The sequence below is a fragment of the Heterodontus francisci genome, chromosome 20 (assembly GCF_036365525.1).
Source record: "Heterodontus francisci isolate sHetFra1 chromosome 20, sHetFra1.hap1, whole genome shotgun sequence".
NCBI lineage: Eukaryota > Metazoa > Chordata > Chondrichthyes > Heterodontiformes > Heterodontidae > Heterodontus > Heterodontus francisci.
This window is the reverse complement of record NC_090390.1, coordinates 85,992,085-86,015,014: the sequence shown is the minus strand read 5'-3', so window position 1 is coordinate 86,015,014 and position 22,930 is coordinate 85,992,085. Positions and strand designations below refer to the sequence as shown.

The window sequence follows — 22,930 nt, the reverse complement described above, 5'->3', positions numbered from 1 at the left end:
GGAATCAAGGTCGTCCTCCGTGCCCCACACCGAGTCCCCATCCTCCTCCGGGTTGTCACCGCCAGCGGTCGACACACCCACCACACACTGTGGGGTGGACGTCCCGGCCACGCCAGCTGGTCCCGCCTCGGTCACGATCCCACCCCCAGGATCGATGGCGGAGGAGTCCTCTCTGGGTTCTAAGATAGAACTGGAGCCTGTGGGTTCAGGACCCCCCAACGGTTCAGGACCCCCCTCCTTCTCCGTCCCCAGGCCAATGAACGGTCCAGGGGAGACGGAAGTTCCCGACTCCGGAAATCCAGCCGGTGCCGAGACTGGAGGCGGAGAGAGGAGGCCATCTCCCGCTCCGCCAGCACTCACAGGCCCAGCAGATGGGGCAGCATTTTCAGTTTACCCGGGTCGGGTGTCTCCTGGTTGTCAGTGGATTCTGGCTGGGAGGGCCGACCCTTTAGTGCCTCGCCCTCCCCTCCACTCAGGGCACCTCATCCAGTGGCAGAATGGGAGGCTTCTCCAGAAGCGACCCCAGACTCTCCCACCACAAGTAGGGCTTCACTTGCTCCCATAGGAGGGGCCTCCCACACCCTTCCATCCTGAAGAATAGGGGGCTCCTGCCCAGACTTTGCAGCCTTGATGTTGGTGGTGGTAGGGGGAACCTGGGGACCCGAAACAGGAGACAGCTCCTCTCCAACAGATGGGCCCTGCACCTCAGGGCCCTGTGTCACCTCTGTGGAGGGGTGCCTTCTCCTCTTTTTCCCGTTAGGGCGCAGAGGCTCAGAGATCTCCATGTCATCAGAGGCCTCCTCCTCCGCACCCTCCTTTTTTTCAGTTACTCTGGGCCTGAGCCCAGCCCTGGGGCAGCTGGATTCCCTGGGAGTGGGCCTTGGGCTGAGCCCAGCCTCGGGTTGTGTTACGGCGTCCAGGGGATGAGCCTCTCGGTGTTTACTTTTCCTCCGCGCCGTCCTTCCACTCGGACGGGCACTCCTCTCCCCGCCGGAGGCTGTGAAAACCACAGCCTCCGGAACCGACTGCGAGATGTCTGTTGGATGTGTGGGAGGAAGTGCAGTGGCGCAACCCTGGGCCGCCGAGGTGGAACTGGTAGCCGGTAGATTGGGGCAGTTCTTAGGAACATGCCCCACCCCCTTGCAGATGTGGCACCGCGCCCCGTCCGAGGTCCAAATGACACGGTGGGCCGTCCCTTGGAACTCCACACTGAAGTGGCCCTCCAAGACCTCCTCCCGCGCCAGCTGCATAAATAGCTGGCGGCGGGAGTAGTAAACATGTCGGAGGCTGTGCTCCCGAAGACCGAGCTGGACTGGGATGTTCACCGACCTCACCTCCCCCAGATGGTGCAGGTGGGGGAGGAGGAGCTCACTGGGAATAAAGGGCGGGACGTTTGATAGCATTATCCGCTGCGCAGTGGCCCCTAGAGGGTCCACCGGCAGGAAAGTCCCACCCACAGTGAGCCCTTTATTCAGGGCCAGGGACATGGCCCGCTCGGTCTTCAAAAAGAACACAGACTTCCTGTACATTTTTGAGGCAGCCACAATGGCCGAGGGGCCGATAACCTCGGCCATTGCCTTTACACAGGCCTATATAGACATATTGGGGTGGGGATAGCTTTTTACCCCATGGCTCGAAGTAATTAATTTAAAAGGTGACGGAGTCACACGGGTGGCCACAGAGGCTGCAGCTGCATCGATATGAGAGGGCCCCACCACCGGTGATGATGGGCTTGCCATGGTTCAAGAGCCAAACCCACCCCCTAATTGCAGGCAAACAAACAAAAACAAACAAACCAACTAGTAAGTTTGGGGAGAGGCTGAGGGAATACAGGAAAGGGGAAAGACAGGCTGCAAGCGATGACTGCTTTTTTTTTCTCCTTGAAGGGTGGTACTCTGAGCACTCTAAACACTCCTGGTCTTCCGGTCTTCTGGTTGTGGGAGGGGTCTTCACCTGGGTCAGCCGAAAGCTGCCCAGGCACTAGTTCGATCCTTCTGTCTCTATCGCCAGGCAGCTTCAGCTGACCCAGGCTGGGCAATTAGGGTGAGGAGGGAGCTTCCTTGTGTATTCAGTGCAATTGCACAGCTCCCTATAGAATTGTACAGCCCCCCACCCCTTGTTGTTCCGTCCTCTTCCACCTGCCACCTCCCACAACAATCCCACAGTGGCGCAGTGGTTAGCACCGCAGCCTCACAGCTCCAGCGACCCGGGTTCAATTCTGGGTCCTGCCTGTGCGGAGTTTGCAAGTTCTCCCTGTGACCGCGTGGGTTTTCGCCGGGTGCTCTGGTTTCCTCCCACAGCTAAAGACTTGCAGGTTGATAGGTAAATTGGCCATTATAAATTGCCCTTAGTATAGGTAGGTGGTAGGGGAATTGAGGGAAGGTGGTAGGGACATGGGATTAATGTAGGATTAGTATAAATGGGTGGTTGATGGTCAGCACAGACTCGGTGGGCTGAAGGGCCTGTTTCAGTGCTGTATCCATAAATAAAAATAAATCCAAATGAAATAAAAGTCTGGTGCTCGACACCCACCTCGAAATACAGTCTTATTGCCAAAGTTTTTCCTCCACTACAGCAAAAGTTGTTCAAAGTTTTGTAGTTCCGTCCTCAGCTCTCCCTCTCCAGCAGCACCTCCAGCAACTGACTGCAGCACTGTCAGCCATACCTTATTGAGGCACTCAGGATTCCCAATCAGAAAGCAGCCTACCCAGTGCTGTACCTGTCCTGGGAAGTGTTTGATGGGACAGTGTAGAGGGAGCTTTACTCTGTATCTAACCCCCGTACTGTACCTGCCCTGGGAGTGTTCGATGGGACAGTGTAGAGGGAGCTTTACTCTGTATCTAACCCCCGTACTGTACCTGTCCTGGGAGTGTTCGATGGGACAGTGTAGAGGGAGCTTTACTCTGTATCTAACCCCCGTACTGTACCTGCCCTGGGAGTGTTCGATGGGACAGTGTAGAGGGAGCTTTACTCTGTATCTAACCCGTGCTATACCAGTCCTGGGAGTGTTTGATGGAGACAGTGTAGAGGGAGCTTTACTCTGTATCTAACCCCGTTTTTTTTTTTTTTTTCTTTTTTTTTAGGAGACATCTTGAAAATGTTTGATGGGATGGTGGAAATGAAGCATTACCCTGTATCTAACCTCATTTTTTTTTTCATGTGACAGTGTAGAGGGAGCTTTACTCTGTATCTAACTCCATGCTGTACCTGTCCTGGGAGTGTTTGATGGGGACAGTGTAGAGGGAGCTTTACTCTGTATCTAACTCCATGCTGTACCTGTCCTGGGAGTGTTTGATGGGGACAGTGTAGAGGGAGCTTTACTCTGTATCTAACCCATGGGATTGCTTCATGGTGAATGTAGAATATGAGAAACATTTATCTGACATATCTGATCTTGCAAGTTAGGAATTTCCCATGGCTTCAGGACTTGTTTAATGAGTCCATCATCTCTCTCGCTTGTATGAGTTTTGGAATGTGAAAACAATCCAATATTATCATTGTTGACAGTGGCTGGGTGGAAAGGAGTGATAATAAAGATACATGAGTCTGTTGCACATGACTCTGTGGTAGTGCGATGCCGCTTAGGCTATTCAGGACTTTAAGGAGGTTACTGGCACAGTGGTTTGGAGACTGTCAGTGGATGTTGTCTAGAATGACTTCTAGAAGGCATTTAATAAGATTCTGCAAAAGAGATTATCAGAAATAAAAGAGGATGTAATTGGGGTTAAACTTGTAACCTGGTTTGGTAATTGGTTGGGAGATAGGAGACAGAGCCAGGGATGAAGGGCTCATTCTCTAATGGCGGAATGTGACAAGTGATCTTCTTCAGGGAACTGTTCTGGGACCACATCTTTTCACCATATTTATTAATGACTTGGATGAAGGAATAGAGAGTTACTTATCCGAGTTTGCAGATGACGCTAAGTCTGTAGGACGCAGTACCACTTTGGTGTGTTTTCCCATGGAGCAATCGGAGGAACCTATGAACAGGAGGAGGCCATTCAGCTCCTCTGACCTGTTTTGCCATTCAGTTAGATCACTGCTGATATGTATCTCCGCTCCATTTACTTGCTTTTGCTCTGTACCTGACAAAAAATCTACGTTAGTCTTGAAAGCTCCAATTGACCCCCATGATCCGCAGTTTTTTGGGGGAGAGAATTTAACATTTCCACTGCCCTTGGTGTGAATACTTTCTTCCTGATTTCACTCCTGAATGGACTAGCTCTAATTATAAGCTTGTGCTGCCTTGTCCTCGATTCCTCTGGTATAGGCATGATGGGCCAAATGGCCTCCTTCTGTGCTGACCTCACGATATGGAGGGTTGCTACTATCAGCATAGGAACAGGAAAAGGCCATTCAGCCCTCTCATGCCTGTTCTGCGGCTCAGTGAGATCATAGCCAATCTGTATTGTATCCACCCACCTTGGCTCCATATCCTTTTATACCTTTGTCTAACAAAAATCTGTCGATCTTAGATTTTAAAATATCAGCTGATCTACCATCTACTGTTTTTTTTGTGGTAAAGCTCCACAATTCCTAACATCCTTTGCATGAAGAAACGTTTCCTAACTTTGTTCTCTCCTGAATTAAAAGCAAAATACAGCAGATGCTGTAAATCTGAAATAAAAACAGAAAGTGCTAGAAATATTCAGCAGGTCTGGCAGCAACTGTGCACGGTTAACATTTCAGATCTGTGACCTTTCATCAGAATTGGTGAAGGTTAGTAAAATATTAGGTTTTAAGCAAGTGAAAGGGGGGCGAGGGTAGAGAAGAAAAGAGAAGGTGTCTGATAGGGCAGAGGGCAGAAGAGATTAAATAACAATGATGTCCTGGGACAAAGGAAAAGAGAGTGTTAATGTTAGTGGTGGATGACAAAGCATTAGTCCAGAGAGGGTGTTAATGGCAGAGTAATGAGCAGCTCTGTTCAAAAGCACGATGTGAAAAGCAGGCACGTGATATAAATTTTTTTTTTTTACAAATAAGTAAATAAATAGGCCAGTCATGCTCTGAAATTGATGAACTCGATGTTAAGTCTGCACGGCTGTAGAATGCCGAATCAAAAGATGAGATGCTGTTCCTCGAGCTTGCGTTGATGTTCACTGGAACACTGCAGCACACCAAGGACAGAAATGTGGGCATGCGAGCTCACATTTGGGTGGGGGGGGGTGTGTTGAAATGGCCAGCAACCGGAAACTCGGGGTTATGCTTTCGGACTGAGCGGAGGTGTTCCGTAAAGCGGTCACCCAATCTACATTTGGTCTCCCCAATATAGAAGCATAGAAAATAGGAGCAAGAGTGGGCCATTGGGCCCTTCGAGTCGAACGCATTGTGAGTAGAGAATACAGTAGACTAAATTGAAGGAAGTACAAGTAAATCACTGCTTCACCTGAAAGGAGTGTTTGGGATGGTGAGGAGAGAGAAGATAAAAGGGCAGGTATTACACCTCCTGCAATTGCATGGGAAGGTGCTGTGGGAAGGGGACGAGGTGTCAGTGGTCATGGAGGAGTAGACCAGGGTGTCGCGGAGGGAACAAACCCTTCGGAATGCTGATGGGAGGGGAAGGGAAGATCTGTTTGGTGGTGGAATCATGCTGGATGTGGCAGAAAAGGCGGAGGATGATCCTCTGGATGTGGAGACTGGTGGGGTGGAAAGGGGAACCCTGTCACGGTTCTGGGAGGGAGGGGAAGGGGTGAGGGCAGAAGTGTGGGAAATGGGTTGGACACGGTTGAGGGCCCTGTCAACCACAGTGGAGGAGGATTCCTCGGTCGCGGAAGAAGGAAGACAAGTGCTGTTGTGGAAGGTTGCTTAATCAGAGCAGATGTGTCGGAGACGGAGAAACTGGGAGCATGGTATGGAGTCCTTACAGGAACAAAGTGTGAGGAAGTGTAGTCAAGGTAGCCATGAGAGTCAGTGGGCTTATAATGAATATTAGTGGACAGCCTATCCTCAGAGATGGAGACAGAGAAGTTGAGGAAGGGAAGTGTTGGAGATGGACCATGTAAAGGTGAGAGAAGGGTGGAAATTGGAAGCAAAGTTAATGAAGTTTTCCAGTTCAGGACGAGAACAGGAAGCAGCACTCCTGCAGTCATCAATGTACTGGAAAAAGAGGTAAGGGAGGGGGCCTGAGTAGGACTGGAACAAGGACAGACATAACTAGGACCCATGCGGGTACCCATAGCAACACCTTTTATTTGATGGAAGTGAGTGGAGATGAAGGAAGAAGGAGGTAGAAGCGGGCTGTCCGGGGTTGTGGGACTATAAGGTTGGAAGCTGTACAGGGAAGATCTCAGGAAGAGATGAGGTCAGTGACAGTCCTGGATGGCTTGATGTTCGGTGGTGGGGTCATGGTCCGGGGGAGGTAGTAGGAAGAAGTGCCTGAGAATGAGGGTGGAGAGCTTGGACAGCCCGCTTCTACCTCCTTCCCAAAAACCAACAAACCAGGCTGTCTCAGCAGACCCATTGTTTCAGCCTGTTCCTGCCCCACTGAACTTATTTCTTCCTATCTTGACTCTATCTTTTCTCCTCTGGTCGAGTCTCTTCCCACCTACATCCGTGACTCTTCTGATGCCCTATGTTATTTTGACAATTTCCAGTTTACTGGTCCCAACCGCCTCCTCTTCACTATGGACGTCCAATCGCTCTACACCTCCATCCCCCACCAGGACGGTTTGAGGGCTCTCCGCCTTTTCCTTGAACGGAGGCCCAACCAGTCCCCATCCACCACCACCCTCCTCCGCCTGGCTGAACTTGTTCTCACATTGAACAACTTCTCCTTCAACTCCACTCACTTCCTTCAAGTAAAAGGTGTTGCTATGGATACCCGCATGGGTCCTAGTTATGCCTGTCTTTTTGTGGGATATGTCGAACATTCCTTGTTCCAGCGCTATTCAGGCCCCCTCCCCCAACTCTTTTTCCGGTACATTGGTGACTGTATCGGTGCCGTTTCCTGCTCTCGCCCCGAACTGGAAATCTTCATCAACTTTGCTTCCAATTTCCACCCTTCTCTCACCTTTACATGGTCCATCTCAGACACTTCCCTTCCCTTCCTCGACTTCTCTGTCTCCATCTCTGTGGATAGGCTGTCCACTAAAATTCATTATAAGCCCACTGACTCCCACAGCTACCTTGACTACACTTCCTCACATGCTGTTTCCTATAAGTACTCCATCCCATTCTCCCAGTTTCTCCGTCTCTGAAGCATTTGTTCTAATGATGCAATCTTCCACAGCAGCCCTTCTGACCTGACTTCCTTTTTCCTCAACCAAGCATTCCCCCTCCACTGTGGTTGACAGGGTCCTCAACCGTGTCCAACCCATTTCCCGCATTTCTGCCCTCACACCTTTCCCGCCCTCCCAGAACCGTGACAGGGTTCCCCTTGTCCTCACTTTCCACCCCACCAGCCGCCACATCCAAAGGATCATCCTCTGCCATTTCCGCCACATCCAGCGTGATTCCACTACCAAACGCATCTTCCCTTCCACTCCCCTGTCAGCATTCCGAAAGGATCGTTCACTCCGCAACACCCTGCTCCACTCTTCTATCACCCCGACACCTTGTCCCCTTTCCACGGCTCCTTCCCATGCAATCACAGGAGGTGTAATACCTGCCCTTTTACCTCCTCTCTCCTCACCATCTAAGGTCCCAAACACTCCTTCCAGGTGAAGCAGCAATTTACTAGTGTTTCCTTCAATTTAGTATACTGTATTCACTGCTCACAATGTGGTCATCTCTACATCTGGGAGACCAAATGCAGATTGGGTGACTGCTTTACGGAACACCTCTGCTCAGTCCGAAAGCATGACCCCGAGCTTCCGGTTGCTTGCCATTTAAACACACCCCCCTGCTCTCATGCCCACATTTCTGTCCTTGTCTTGCTGCAGTGTTCCAGTGAACATCAACGCAAGCTCGAGGAGCAGGATCTCATCTTTCAATTGGGCACTCTGCAGCCTTGCTGACTCAGCATTGAGTTCAACAAGTTCAGAACATGACCTAGCCTTATTATTTATGAAAATGATTTTATTTTATACCATGTGCCTGTTTTTCATGTTGTGCTTTTGGACAGAGCTGCTCAATATTCTGCCATTAACATTCTCTCTGGACTAATGCTTTGTCGTTCACCACAACCATTAACACTCTCTTTGCCTTTGTCCCAGGACATCTTTGTTACTTAATCTCTTCTGCCCTCTGCCCGATCATACACCTTCCCTTTTGTTCTCTTCTTTGCCACACTTGCTTAAAACCTAATACTTTTCTAACCTTAGCCAGTTCTGATGAAAGGTCACAGACCTGAAACGTTAACTGTGCTTCTCTCTCCACAGATGCTGCCAAACCTGCTGAGTATTTCCAGCACTTTCTGATTTTACTTCTCTCCTGAATTGCCTGGCTCAGATTTTAAGGTTATGTCCCCTTGTGCTAGACTCCCAAGCCAGCAGAAAAATGTTTCTCTATCAGTTGCTTTTACAATCCAAAAAAACCTGAATCAAATCACCCTTTAACCTTCTATATTTGAGGGAATACAACCCTAGTTTATGTAATTCCTGCTCATAATCTAATCCTTGGAGCCCGGATAACGTTCTGGTGAATCGGTGCTGCACACTTTCCAAGGTCAATACTCCACAGGGGCTTGAAGTGGAGGCAAATGGAGTCCACCTTAAATAGCTGATAACTTATGTGGGGGAAGGGGAGATGCTGGTGAGAATACACTCCAATTCATGCGCAGTACTTTATGTAATTATGTATCTGTGACTGTATTTATGTTCATCTGTCCTCTTGTTCCAGGGTGTTCGTCTAAGTCATTCAAACTGTACTCGCCGAAGGAACCTCCTAACGGCAACGCATTTCCCCCCTACCACCCGGGCAGCATGCTGGATCGCGATGTCGGGTAAGTGTCAGCCTCTTGGGAACAGATGTGCACTCGATGATGCTTTCTTTCCTTCAAAAACCAGTTACTCTCGCAGATTCTGACAACTCTGCCCGGTCTGACACTCAGCTCTTCTCCATGGGTACCAGTCATCTAACCAAACAGCCCTCGCTACAGCCTCAGTGCAGTCATCACAAAACTAGAAACTCTTACTGGGGTATGGGTCCCACGGACACTGACTGCCCTCTAGTTCCTCTCAAAAGTGGCCATTGTCATAGTTAAGTCCAGACAGGCAGTGGCAGCAGAATACTTGAGAGTGAGAGGCAGAACAGATGAGTCTGATTCTCTGCTTGTGTGATCTATGCTTGCATGTACTTTTACCAAGGTTAGCAATCAGGCAGGTGTAGGAACCTTGGCTGATTTTTGTGCCTCCCTAATTTGAAGTGTTAGGGGTGTGAACTCCCACTAAGCCATGGGCTGGAGGAACTGGCTGTTTACATTAGGTGTTGTTTAGTTATGAAGCTGCTCTGAGACACATTGTGCCGACCAGGGCCACCTGTGGGAAATTCCTGATTTCAGCATTCAGGAATCGGTGATCCGCAGGAACCTGTTTTCACACAGGGAGGTAAAGTCGGATAATGGGAATCAACCTACTGAGGTAATGGAACACTGCTGGGAGTTAAAGATGGGCCGTTTTGTTCCGAATGCTCGTTTCCACTGGGAAAAAGGTGGAAATACTCCAGACGCTTGTCCCAGCCCTGGGCCCAGAGGTACGTGGCTAGTGTGCCCGACTGAGAGATGGTTCACCCCTGGTCTTGGAAGGCCACAACTTCCCTTTTAATTACCTACTTTGTGATTTTGTGCAATCACCATGTGCGGGGAGCTGCATTGGTTTTTCTTCATTCCCAGTCACTTTCTCACTTGAGGGTGTTTGGCTGGAGTAGAGTTCCACTACTGCCCTCCCCCAACTCCCAATATCTTGCCTGTTGCTCGTGTGTGAGTCTAGGCTGTGAGAGATGCAGCAGGCGATTTAACTGAGTGGGGAATTGCAGACGTGTCTGAGCCCGTCCTCGGCCGACATCCACACTCCTGCAGCAGAAGCCCCCGAATAGCGGTCAGGAGCAAGGCTGGAGGGACTGAAGAATGTAGAGGACCTGTAGTTCAGCTGTTTGACTTGTTTCCCTTCCTAATCCCAGAGACCCAATTGTAACACCTCTACCACTGCCCTAGCTGAGACCAGCTAACTTAAAGAAAGAACTTGCATTTCTGTAGCACCCTTCACCAGCACAGGATAGCTCAAAGCTCTTTACAGCCAATTAATTACTTGAAGTGTAGTCACTGCTGTAATGTCGGAAACCTGGCAGCAAATTTGCACACAGCAGGATTCCACAAACAGCAATGTGATAATGACCAGATAATCTGTCCTTAGTGGTGTTGATTGAGGGGTAATTATTAGCCAGGACACTATGGAGAACTCCCCTGCTGATCTTTGTAATATCCACCTGAGAGGTCTCGGTTTAATGTCTCATCCAAAAGATGGCACCTCTGACACTGCAGCACTCCCTCAGTACTGCAGCAGAGTGGCAGCCTGGATTTTGTGTTCAAATCTCTGGCGTGCTGCTCACACCCACAACCTCCTGACTCAGAGATGAGCGTGCTACCTACTGAGCTACTGCTGACACCAGTTTAGCATCAATCAGCAACGGACCTTGAGATTTCACTAATCCGTCTGGATCATCGGGCACTGAATTCAAGTCATCAGGGAGCTAGAGATCGGCAGCTGACAAGGGAGTCCTGTTCTCTTGTGCTTCCGAATAGGGAGTTGAGGTTCCGCTGAGGGAGTGAGGTTGCTTTCAGCTGCAGAGAGGACTGTCCTGGAATATTGTCCTGTTGCACTGTTTGTGTGAGTCGCTGCACATCTGAGAGCTCAGAGAACAGATAAGGCTCTTTCGTAGGAGTTTTCTCCCATTTATCCCTCAACCAATGTCATTGAAAACAGATTATCTGGTCATTATCATTTTTCTGTTTGTGGGTCTTGTGTGCAAATTGACTATGTTTCCTACAACACAACAGTAACTATATTTCATAAGTATTTAATTGACTGTAAAGCGCTTTGGGATGTCCTGAGATCATGAAAGGCGCTATAGAAATGCAAGTTCTTTTTCCTATATTCGAAGAATGCTGAGGTGATTAAAAAAAGTCTCAGTTATGGAAAGGCCTGGTATCTCAGTGGGTGAATGTCACATTATGAGCCACACAGACCAGGAAGGGCTCGGGTTCAGTCCTTGGAGTGTGCCAAGTCTGTATATCTCGAATGGGGGCTGTTCCTAGTGGATTTACAATTGTCTCAAGTCTCCTGGTGGAGGGTCGGGGAAAACCAGCTAGGGTTCCTGCTCCTAATCACTGTCGACTGACCCTTGCATGCATTTGAGGGTCAGATCAGGCTTGTATGTGATGCCTCCCAAAGTCGAATGGCCTACTGGCACTCGGTCTCTAGGCTCTCTCATGAAGTGGCACTCATGAAGACTTCCCAGTAGGGCCAAGTACCATGGAACCTGTCAGCCAAAGTGAGTCAGCACCTTCACAGGTGGAGGGAGGTTAAAAGGAGGAGTATGATTTTAATCATGGCTGAATCCCTGCTTTGGGAGTGACATTGTCAGGAGCTGGGTTACTCATCTGGCTGTGGTGGGTGTGGGGTATGCTGGAGTCAAGGGGAAAGGGAAAATAGATAAATGAATGACAAAGAAATTGTTTAAGTTAAGTACATCTGTATAGTTCTGGAACTTCTCAAGCTTCTGTCGAAGCTTGTGAAATCGTGCAACACACAAGACTCAGCACAATGAAACTGTGGTGTAGTGATACAGAGCACCAATAGTGATATGTAATGTGGTGTACTGTGATGGATTAGATTTCAGGCTGTAGCTCACTCCTGGGTATCTGTTAGTCTACATATAAACCACCTGAACCCTTCAATTAGCTTCAGCCTTACTCCTAGGTATCTGTTAATCTATCTATAAACACTCTGAATCCCTTGATTAGATTATAGCCTGTAACTCACACCTGGGTATCCACTGCTTTATATATACATAAACCACCCAAACCCCTCGATTAGATTAAAACCTATGTCCGATATTCTACGCATAAACTGCTCAGACACCATATTTAAATAAACATCTGAAATGTAACGTGAGGAGCCAAGAGTTGAACTGAGGGGAATAACGCATTCTGTCTGATCAAACTCATAGGAAGGCTATAGAAAAGCTGCTGACTTTAATGGAATTGGCGCTCAGGTTAGCACCCCCCACCCCCCCAAGATATGCACTGTTCCCCTGGGTCCTCAATTTCTGCTAGTCATGCCTCTACTGAGTGGAAACCTTTGCTTGTCCTCAAGAATGATTTGAAGTCTGAGAACTGCAATTCAACACGCCATCAATAATATTTTCAAAGCTCGTGTCTCTAACTACTTCCTGCTGCCACCTATTATAATGAATAAGTAGTACCCTGCAGAGGATAGCCTGGCATCAATCCCAAATATCTAGTGCGGTATAGTTATATCCTTGGTCAAGCTTCTCCCTCTTCCAAATGCATGTTCTCGTGCTGGAATACAGTTCAACAGACAGAAGCCATCTTTTCCTACCTCACCCATTCTTCAACAAAAGAGCCCAGACAATGAGTACCCACAAGATATTTGACTTTGGGGAACAGCTGAGCCTGATTGGCAGAAATCAATGTTCATACACTTGTGTTTTCCAGTAGAGGGTGTAATTGGAAGGCAATCCAAAGAGAGACCCAGCCTGATTTGTATCCTTCATTGCTCAGCGAACACTGGGACCAATTTTAACACCTTGTCACATATCTGCTGATTGACAGACTCAAGCAAATGTTTGGGAATGGGTTTGTTTACAGTATTCCACTCAGCCTGGGATTAGAACTGGGAGAAATTCAGCACAAAACAGGAACTGACAGGAAAAGGGCGGTGCAGTGGTTAGCACCGCAGCCTCACAGCTCCAGCGACCCGGGTTCAGTTCTGGGTACTGCCTGTGCGGAGTTTGCAAGTTCTCCCTGTGACCGCGTGGGTTTCCGCCGGGTGCTCCGGTTTCCTCCCACAGCCAAAGACTTGCAGGTTGATAGGTAAATTGGCCATTATAAATTGCCCTTAGTGTAGGTAGGTGATCGGAGAATGGTGGGGATGTGGTAGGGAATATGGGATTAATGTAGGATTAGTATAAATGGGTGGTTGTTGGTTGGCACAGACTCGGTGTGCCGAAGGGCCTGTTTCAGTGCTGTATCTCTTTTTTAAAAAAAAAGAACAATCTTTAAGGAAGAGACTCAGGTACAGGCTAGGAACGTTCCAACAAGGGTGAAAGGTAGGGAAGCCTTGGATGACGAGGGAGACAGAGATTATGATGAAACAACAAAAGAGGGTGTATGACGCATGTCAGGTGAATTCTTCAAGTGAGAACCAGGCCATATTTAATAAGTTGAGAAGGGAAGTGAAGAGGAAATAAGACAGAATATGAGAATAGAATGACAATCAACATAAAAGGGAACCCAAAAGTCTGCTACTAGTAAGCGGGTAGTAAGAGGTAGAGTGAGACTTATCAGGGGCAAGGGGGTAATATATGCTTACAGACGCAGGGCAAGGCTAAGAATACTTCATGAGTACTAAGTAAGAGGAATCTGACAAAATAAGTAGAAGCAGAGAGAGCAGAGGCAAAGGATAGGGTAAAAATTGAGAGGGAGGAGGTAGTGGAAAGGCTGACTATGCTTAGGCTAGATAGTCACCTGGTCAGGATGGCTTGCATCCCAGGTTGCCAAAGGAAGGATCACAGAATTGTTACAGCACAGAAGGATAGTGGAAGGGCATAATCTTCCCTGGATACGGGGAGGTGTCAGAGGATTGGAGAGTGACAAATGTGACACCCTTATTTAAGAAAGGGTGTAAGGACATTCCTAGCAAATACAGGCCGATTAGTTTAACATCAATGGTGGGTAAGGTTTTAGAAACAATAATCAGGCAAAAAATCAACAGATACTTGGAGAGGTTTGAGTTAATTAAGGATAGCCAACTTCGGATTTGTAAAAGGCAGATCATACTTGACTAATTGAATTTTTTGATGAAGTAACAGCGAAGATTAATGAAGGGAATGCGGTGGATGTTGTTTATATGGATTTTAAGAAAGCATTTGATAAGGTACCATATAAAAGGCTGGTTAACAGAATTGAGGCTCATGGAATAGGAGGGTCAGTGTCCAATTGGCTGAAAAAAATTGCTTAAGGACAGAAAACAGTGAGTTGTGATAAATGGGTGTTTTTCAGCCTGGAGGATGGTAGACAATGGGTCAGAGCTGGGACCACTGCTTTTTCGCGATATATAAATGACTTGGATCATGAAATACGGAGTAGAATTTCAAAATTTGCTGAAGACACCAAACTTGGAGGAGTTGCAAACAGTGAGGATGATATGAACCACCTGCAAAAGGACATAGACAGGCTAACAGAACGGGCAGAGAGGTGGCAGATGGAATTTAATACGGACAAGTGTGAGCTGATGCATTTTGGCAGAAGGAGTAGGGAGAGGCAGTATATACTTAATGGTACAGTTGTAAAGTGTGTGCAGGAGCAGAGGGACCTGGGGGTGCATGTGCATCGATCTTTGAAGATTGCAGGACATTGCAGGGGGAATATGAGGAAGAACCTTTTTACACAACGAGTGGTAATGACCTGGAACTCGCTGCCCACAAGCGTGGTGGAAGCAGAGGCGATCAATGATCTCAAGAGGAAATTGGATGGCCACAATGAAGGAAATAAACTTGCAGGGCTATGGGGATCGAGAGGGGGAGTGGGACTGACTGGATAGCTCCGTGGAGAGCAGGCATGGACTGGATGGGCCGAATGGCCTCCTGTACTGTAATTGACTCTGACTCTATAATATGTGGAGCAATTACCTGATAATTCCCAGGATTTATATAAACATAGTCATGAATACCCTTCATGTTTCAAAAATAATTTTCAGTGCAGACAATATGCACCTACTGTCGAGACAATCTATAATAATATGCAGTTTTTGTCTGTCTGGACTGGTTTGATTGGTCAATTTAAGGGCTGCGTCTGTTGGTTTAGGACCTTCCTCCTTTATTCCAGGCGGCTTCTATCAAAAATTGAGCAAAGATTGTTACATTCAGTACATTCATTATCTTAGTGTTACAAGAATATATTACAATAAGGAGTCCGTCTGTTGGTGGGTTTATTTGATGAACGGTGCCTGGATTTAGTTTTGGACTGGATGGAGGTGAGTAGTAGAAATGAAATCTTTTGTTAGTGGGATAAGATGCATGATAGATTTGTAAAAATGTTATTACAGGGAAAAGGTTGATATCTGCGAGGGAAAAAAGGTGGAAGGTAAGCTCCGGCGAGGTGCTGACCCTCTCCCCGAGGTACGGTCAGGCGAGGTGCTGACCCTCTCCTCGAGGTACGGTCAGGCGAGGTGCTGACCCTCTCCCCGAGGTACGGTCAGGCGAGGTGCTGACCCTCTCCCTGAGGTACGGTCAGGCGAGGTGCTGACCCTCTCCCCGAGGTACGGTCAGGCGAGGTGCTGACCCTCTCCCCGAGGTACGGTCAGGCGAGGTGCTGACCCTCTCCCTGAGGTATGGTCCGGTGAGGTGCTGACCCTCTCCCCGAGGTACGGTCAGGTGAGGTGCTGACCCTTTCCCTAGGTACGGTCAGGTGAGGTGCTGACCCTCTCCCTGAGGTACGGTCAGGTGAGGTGCTGACCCTTTCCCTAGGTACGGTCAGGCAAGGTGCTGACCCTCTCCCTGAGGTACGGTCAGGCGAGGTGCTGACCCTCTCCTCAATGTACGGTCAGGCGAGGTGCTGACCCTCTCCCCGAGGTACGGTCAGGCGAGGTGCTGACCCTCTCCTCAATGTACGGTCAGGCCAGGTGCTGACCCTCTCCCTGAGGTACGGTCAGGCGAGGTGCTGACCCTCTCCCCGAGGTACGGTCAGGTGAGGTGCTGACCCTCTCCCCGAGGTACGGTCAGGTGAGATGCTGACCCTCTCCCTGAGGTACGGTCAGGCAAGGTGCTGACCCTCTCCCCGAGGTACGGTCAGGTGAGGTGCTGACCCTCTCCCTGAGGTACGGTCAGGCAAGGTGCTGACCCTCTCCCTGAGGTACGGTCAGGCCAGGTGCTGACCCTCTCCCTGAGGTACGGTCAGGCGAGGTGCTGACCCTCTCCCCGAGGTACGGTCAGGCGAGGTGCTGACCCTCTCCCCGAGGTACGGTCAGGTGAGGTGCTGACCCTCTCCCTGAGGTACGGTCAGGCGAGGTGCTGACCCTCTCCCCGAGGTACGGTCAGGCGAGATGCTGACCCTCTCCCTGAGGTACGGTCAGGCGAGGTGCTGACCCTCTCCCTGAGGTACGGTCAGGCGAGGTGCTGACCCTCTCCTCAATGTACGGTCAGGCGAGGTGCTGACCCTCTCCCCGAGGTACGGTCAGGCGAGGTGCTGACCCTCTCCCCGAGGTACGGTCAGGCGAGGTGCTGACCCTCTCCTCAATGTACGGTCAGGCCAGGTGCTGACCCTCTCCCTGAGGTACGGTCAGGCGAGGTGCTGACCCTCTCCCCGAGGTACGGTCAGGCGAGGTGCTGACCCTCTCCCCGAGGTACGGTCAGGCGAGGTGCTGACCCTCTCCCTGAGGTACGGTCAGGCGAGGTGCTGACCCTCTCCCCGAGGTACGGTCAGGCGAGGTGCTGACCCTCTCCCCGAGGTACAGTCAGGCGAGGTGCTGACCCTCTCCCCGAGGTACGGTCAGGCGAGGTGCTGACCCTCTCTCCGAGGTACAGTCAGGCGAGGTGCTGACCCTCTCCCCGAGGTACGGTCAGGCGAGGTGCTGACCCTCTCCCCGAGGTACGGTCAGGCGAGGTGCTGACCCTCTCCCCGAGGTACGGTCAGGCGAGGTGCTGACCCTCTCCCTGAGGTACGGTCAGGCGAGGTGCTGACCCTCTCCCCGAGGTACGGTCAGGCGAGGTGCTGACCCTCTCCCCGAGGTACGGTCAGCTGAGGTGCTGACCCTTTCCTGGAGGTATGGTCAGGTGAGGTGCCGACTCTCTCTTTCTCTCTCCCCCCCACCCCCACGGATTACGGTCAGGCGAGGTGCATCTCTCTCCCTCTCCCAGGGTACAGTCAGGTGAGATGCCAACTCTCCCTCCAGGGGTACAGTCAGGCAAGGTGTCCCATCCCCCATGACTGCTCCACATTATCACCTCTCATCCCCCCCCAACCTGCAGGGTTTGGGGATTGAAGCTGAGCAGACCATGTCCCCACCCGATAAAAAACCTTTGGAATCTCAAACCCCAAGTGGCATTTTATACATGAATTGTAGAACTGGGGTCCCCCAAGTTTGTCTGTCTGAACTGTTTTGATTGGTCAGTTTAAGGGGTGTGTTTGTTGGTGGGTTTATTTGTGGGCGGTGCCTCCCGTACTTGTGCAATGATAGCTGGTTAATTGGGTACTTTAAAACTTTATTGTACCATTTGGGTACTGAGTGTACTGAGTATAACAATTTTTTTGATCCATCTGATACAAGGCACCTGGAGTAAGGTGTAAGCGTCCTCTGTTTATGTTGGCGGGGGAGGTGGTGCATATTCACCCACCCTTCTCAGGAACCACAGGGTGTTCAATTTTTATTTAAAAAACAACAATGAACTATTGAAGGAAAATTTCAGGTTAACATTTTGGGGCAAGTTCTAGGGGATAGAAATTTGGGAGATTCAATTGAAATGACGAAGAATTGTTTTTCCAAGGAGTCAAATTGTGTTATTTCCTATTTTGTGAAAGCATTGATGTATTTAAATACCACTTACTGTTCAAAAGCTATTCTTTGCGCTAAAAATGAAGATTCACCGGATTTGAATGAAAAGGTTTTAGAAAAGCAGTCAGGTGAATTAAAAGTGTTGACTGTATAGATGAAGAAGATGATAATAGTCTGTACTCTCCAGAGTTTCTACACAGTCTAACTCCAATGGCCATACACAAACTTAAACTCAAGGAAGGAGCACTTACTGTTGCAAAACTTGAATCCGAAGAATATTTCTTATGCTCTTATTCTACACACTAAAAACATCAAGGGATACGGGGATAGCGCAGGAAAATGGTGTTGAAGTAGAAGATCAGCCAGGATCTCATTGAATGGCGGAGTGGGCTCAAAGGGCTGAATGGCCTACTCCTGCTCCTGTTTCTTATGTTCTTATCATGGAACCAGATTGGTAGTTTGGAAGCTGGTTTTTCCAATGATAGATGCTGAAATTATAACAGGCAGATTTCAAGGAAATAGTGTGTTTATTCCTTGAATAACATTGAGCCCATCAGATATAAACCTGCCTATTCAATCCAGGAGAAAACAGCTCCCAATTAGACTTTCATATTCTATGACTGTAAAGAAGTCACAAGGCCAGACTCTTGACAAAATTTGTATTTATATTCCAAGGCCTGTTTTACACACGGACAGCTTTACGTAGCTTTTTCCAGAGACAGAAGTTTTGATTCTGTTAAAGTCGTGGTGAAAGAATAACTGGAAATCCTGTATTTAAATAAGTACTGTTGCAATAAAGAGACTAATTTGACTGCAAATGTTTTGCAGGTGGCATGGTATGGGAATGGCATGGGAGGGGTGGATGAAATGATGGAATTGGTTAAGTATACTCATTTGACTGCAAATGTTTTACGGGATATTAAAGCTGACCTTTCTAAATCATTTTTAATGAGCTGCAATATCACAAAGTACCTGCTGGTGGCGCTGCCGACTGCATCATGAATGTTAAGTGGCGCCACCTGCCAGCAGTTTGCAGTATGGCAGGTCTGGAATTTGCAGCAGTGCCACGGTGAGGCATGTTGTAGTAGTGCAGCCCTTATGTCGAAATAGGATATTGCATTTGTTCCTAACTTCTCACCATTAAGAAAATACTTAAGTATTTTTCTTAAGTCCAAAGTGGATGGTCTCCCATTTTCCTACATTGTATTATCTGCCACAGTTTTTCCCATTCACATAATCTGACAGTGTCCCTTTGCAACTTTCTGCCCCCATCTGCACTATTCAGTCACTTTCGGAACCTGGGAACAGGAGGACGCCATTTAGCCCCTCAAGCCTGTTCCCCATTCAATGAGATCATGGCTGATAAGGTGGTTAGGAAGGCATATTGGGTAGGCGGTGACGTAGTGGTATCATCACTGGACTAGTAACCCAGAGACCCAGGGTATTTCTCTGGGGACAGGGTGCGAATCCCACCACAGCAGAAGGTGGAATTTGAATTTAATTAATAAATCTGGTATTAAAAGCTAGTCTAATGATGGCCATGAAACCATTGTCGATTGTTGTAAAAACCCATCTGGTTCACTAATGTCCTTTAGGGAAGGAAATCTGCTATCCTTACCTGGTCTGGTCTACATGTGACTCCAGACCCACAGCAATGTGGTTAACTCTTACATGCCCTCTGAAATGGCCTAGCAAGCCACTCAGTTGTACCTAACTGCTATGAAGTCAATAAAAAGGAATGAAACCGGATGGACCACCCAGCATCGACCGAGGCACCGGAAACGACAACGGCAAACCCAGTCCTGTCGACCCTGCAAAGTCCTCCTTGCTACCATCTGGGGGCTTGTGCCAAAGTTGGGAGAGCTGTCCCACAGACTAGTCAAGCAACAGCCTGATATAGTCATACTCACGGAATCATACCTTACAGACAATGTCCCAGACACTGCAATCACTATCCCTGGATATGTCCTGTCCCACTGGCAGGACAGACCCAGCAGAGGTGGTGGCACAGTGGTATACAGTAGGGAGGGAGTTGCCCTGGGAGTCCTCAACATTGACTCCGGACCCCATGAACTCTCATGGCATCAGGTCAAATATGGGCAAGGTAACCTCCTGCTGATTACCACCTACCGCCCTCCCTCAGCACTCCTCCATGTTGAACACCACTTGGAGGAAGCACTGAGGGTGGCAAGGGCACAAAATGTATTCTGGGTGGGGACTTCAATGTCCGTCACCAAGAGTAGCTCGGTAGCACCACTACTGACCGAGCTGGCCGAGTCCTAAAGCACATAGCTGCTAGACTGGGTCTGCGGCAGGTGGTGGGGGAACCAACACGAGTGAAAAACATACTTGACCTCGTCCTCACCAATCTGCCTGCTGCAGATGCTTCTGTCCATGACTGTATTGGTAGGAGTGACCACCGCACAGTCCTTGTGGAGAAGAAGTCCCGCCTTCACATTGAGGATACCGTCCATCGTGTTGTGTGGCACTATCACCGTGCTAAATGGGATAGATTTCGAACCGATCTAGCAATGCAAAACTGGGCATCCATGAGACGCTGTGGGCCATCAGCAGCAGCAGAATTGTAGTCAACCACAATCTGTAACATTCATGGCCCGGCATATCCCCCACTCTACCATTACCATCAAGCCAGGAAACCAACCCTAGTTCAATGAAGAGTGCAGGAGGGCATGCCAGGAACAGCACCAGGCATACCTCAAAATGAGGTGTTAACCTGGTGAAGCTACAACACAGGACTATCTGCGTGCCAAACTGCGTAAGCAGCATGCGATAGACAGAGCTAAGCGATCCCATAACCAACGGATCAAATCTAAGCTCTGCAGTCCTGCCACATCCAGCCGTGAAATGGTGGTGGACAATTAAACAACTAACTGGAGGAGGTGGCTCTACAAATATCCCCATCTTCAATGATGGGGGAGCCCAGCACATCAGTGCGAAAGATAAGGCTGAAGCATTTGCAACAATCTTCAGGTATGTCCTGTACACAAAAAGCAGGACAAGTCCAACCTGGCCAACTACCGCCCCATCAGTCTACTCTCTATCATCAGTAAAGTGATGGAAGGTGTCATCAACAGTGCCATCAAGCGGCACTTGCTTAGCAATAACCTGCTCAGTGACGCTCAGTTTAGGTTCCGTCGGGGCCACTCAGCTTCTGACCTTATTATAGCCTTGGTTCAAACATGGAAAAAAGAGCTGAACTCAAGAGATGAGGTGAGAGTGACTGTCCTTGACATCAAGGCAGCATTTGACCGAGTATGGCATCAAGGAGCCCTAGCAAAACTGAGGTCAATGGGAATCAGGGGGAAAACCCTCCGCTGGCTGGAGTCATACATAGCACAAAGTAAGATGGTTGTGGTTGTTGGAGGTCAATCATCTGAGCTCCAGGACATCATTACAGGAGTTCCTCAGGGTCGTGTCCTAGGCCCAACCATCTTCAGCTGCTTCATCAATGACCTTCCTTCAATCATAAGGTCAGAAGTGAGGATGTTCGCTGATGATTGCACAATGTTCAGCACCATTTGTGACTCCTCAGATACTGAAGCAGTCTGTGTAGAAATGCAGCAAGACCTGGACAATATCCAGGCTTGGGCTGATAAGTGGCAAGTAACATTCGCGCCACACAAGTGCCAGGCAATGACCATTTCCAACAAGAGAGAATCTATCCATCTCCCCTTGACATTCAACAGCATTACCATCGCTGAATGCCCCACTATCAACATCCTCGGGCTACCATTGACCAGAAACTGAACTGGAGTAGCCATATAAATACCGTGGCTACAAGAGCAGGTCAGATGCTAGGAATCCTGAGGCGAGTAACTCCCCTCCTGACACCCCAAAGCCTGTCCACCATCTACAAGGCACAAGTCAGGAGTATGATGGAATACTCTCCACTTGCCTGGATGGGTGCAGCTCCAACAACACTCAAGAAGCGCGACACCATCCAGGACAAAGCAGCCCGCTTGATTGGCACCCCATCTACAAACATTCACTCCCTCCACCACCGAAGCACAGTGGCAGCAGTGTGTACCATCTACAAGATGCACTGCAGCAATGCACCAAGGCTCCTTAGACAGCACCTTCCAAACCCGCGACCTCTACCAACTAGAAGGACATGGGCAGCAAATACATGGGAACACCACCACCTGCAAGTTCCCCTCCAAGTCACACACTATCCTGACTTGGAACTATATCGCCGTTCCTTCACTGTCGCCGGGTCAAAATTCTGGTGTACCTACCCCAAATGGACTGCAGCAGTTCAAGAAGGCAGCACACCACCACCTTCTCAAGGGCAATTAGGGATGGGCAATAAATGCTGGCCTGGCCAGTGACGCCCACATCCCATGAATGAATTAAAAAAAAATATTGGGATACTTGCCTGTATTAGCCGAGGCACAGAATATAAGAGCAGGGAGGTTATGATGGAGCTGTACAAAACACTAGCTAGGCCAAGGCTGGAGTACTGTGTACAGTTCTGGTCGCCACACTAAAGGAAGGATGTGTTTGCACTGGAGAGGGTGCAGAGGAGATTCATCAGGATGTTGCCTGGGCTGGAGCATTTCAGCTATGAAGAGAGACTGGATAGGCTCGGGTTGTTTTCCTTAGAGCAGAGAAGGCTGAGGGGGGAAAAGATTGAGGCATACAAAATTATGATGGGCATAGATAGGAAGAAATATTTTCCCTTAGTAGATGGGCCAATAACCAGGGGGCATAGATTTAAGGTAAGGGGCAGGAGGTTTAGAGGGGATTTGAGGAAACATTTTTTCACCCAGAGGGTGGTTGGAATCTGGAACACACTGCCTGAGGGGTGGTAAAGGCAGGAACCCTCACAACATTTAAGAAGTATTTAGATGAGCACTTGAAACGTCATAGCATACAAGGCTACGGGCCAAGTGCAGGAAAATGGGATTAGAATAGATGGGTGCTTGATGGCCGGCACGGACTTAACTCCATATACCCGTCTTTGCCCCATATCCCTTAATACCTTTGACCACCAAAAATCTTAAATCAATCTCAGATTTAAAATTAACAATTGATTTTGCATCTATCATGGAAGAGAGTTCCAAACTTGTAATACTTTTTGTGTGTAGAATTGTTTCCTAATTTAACTCCTGTAAGGTCTGGCTCTAATTATTAGGCTATGTCCCTTAGTTGTAGATTACAACTAGTGGAAATAGTTTTTATCTATCTACCCTAGCTGTTCCCCTTAATATCTTGAAAACTTTGCTGAAATCATTCCTCAT

At 48.8% G+C, this 22,930-nt stretch overlaps 1 protein-coding gene across 5 annotated transcripts in view; it reads left to right on the top strand.

Annotated features, from left to right (window-relative positions):
- ldb1a (LIM domain binding 1a) overlaps positions 1-22,930 on the top strand; it is a 130,743-nt gene that overhangs the window by 47,678 nt on the left and 60,135 nt on the right. For all 5 annotated transcript variants that reach the window (XM_068053179.1, XM_068053177.1, XM_068053178.1 and 2 more), the window contains exon 2: positions 8,779-8,881. In XM_068053179.1, coding sequence (XP_067909280.1) covers positions 8,779-8,881 — 103 coding nt within the window. The remainder of the gene's footprint in view (positions 1-8,778; positions 8,882-22,930) is intronic.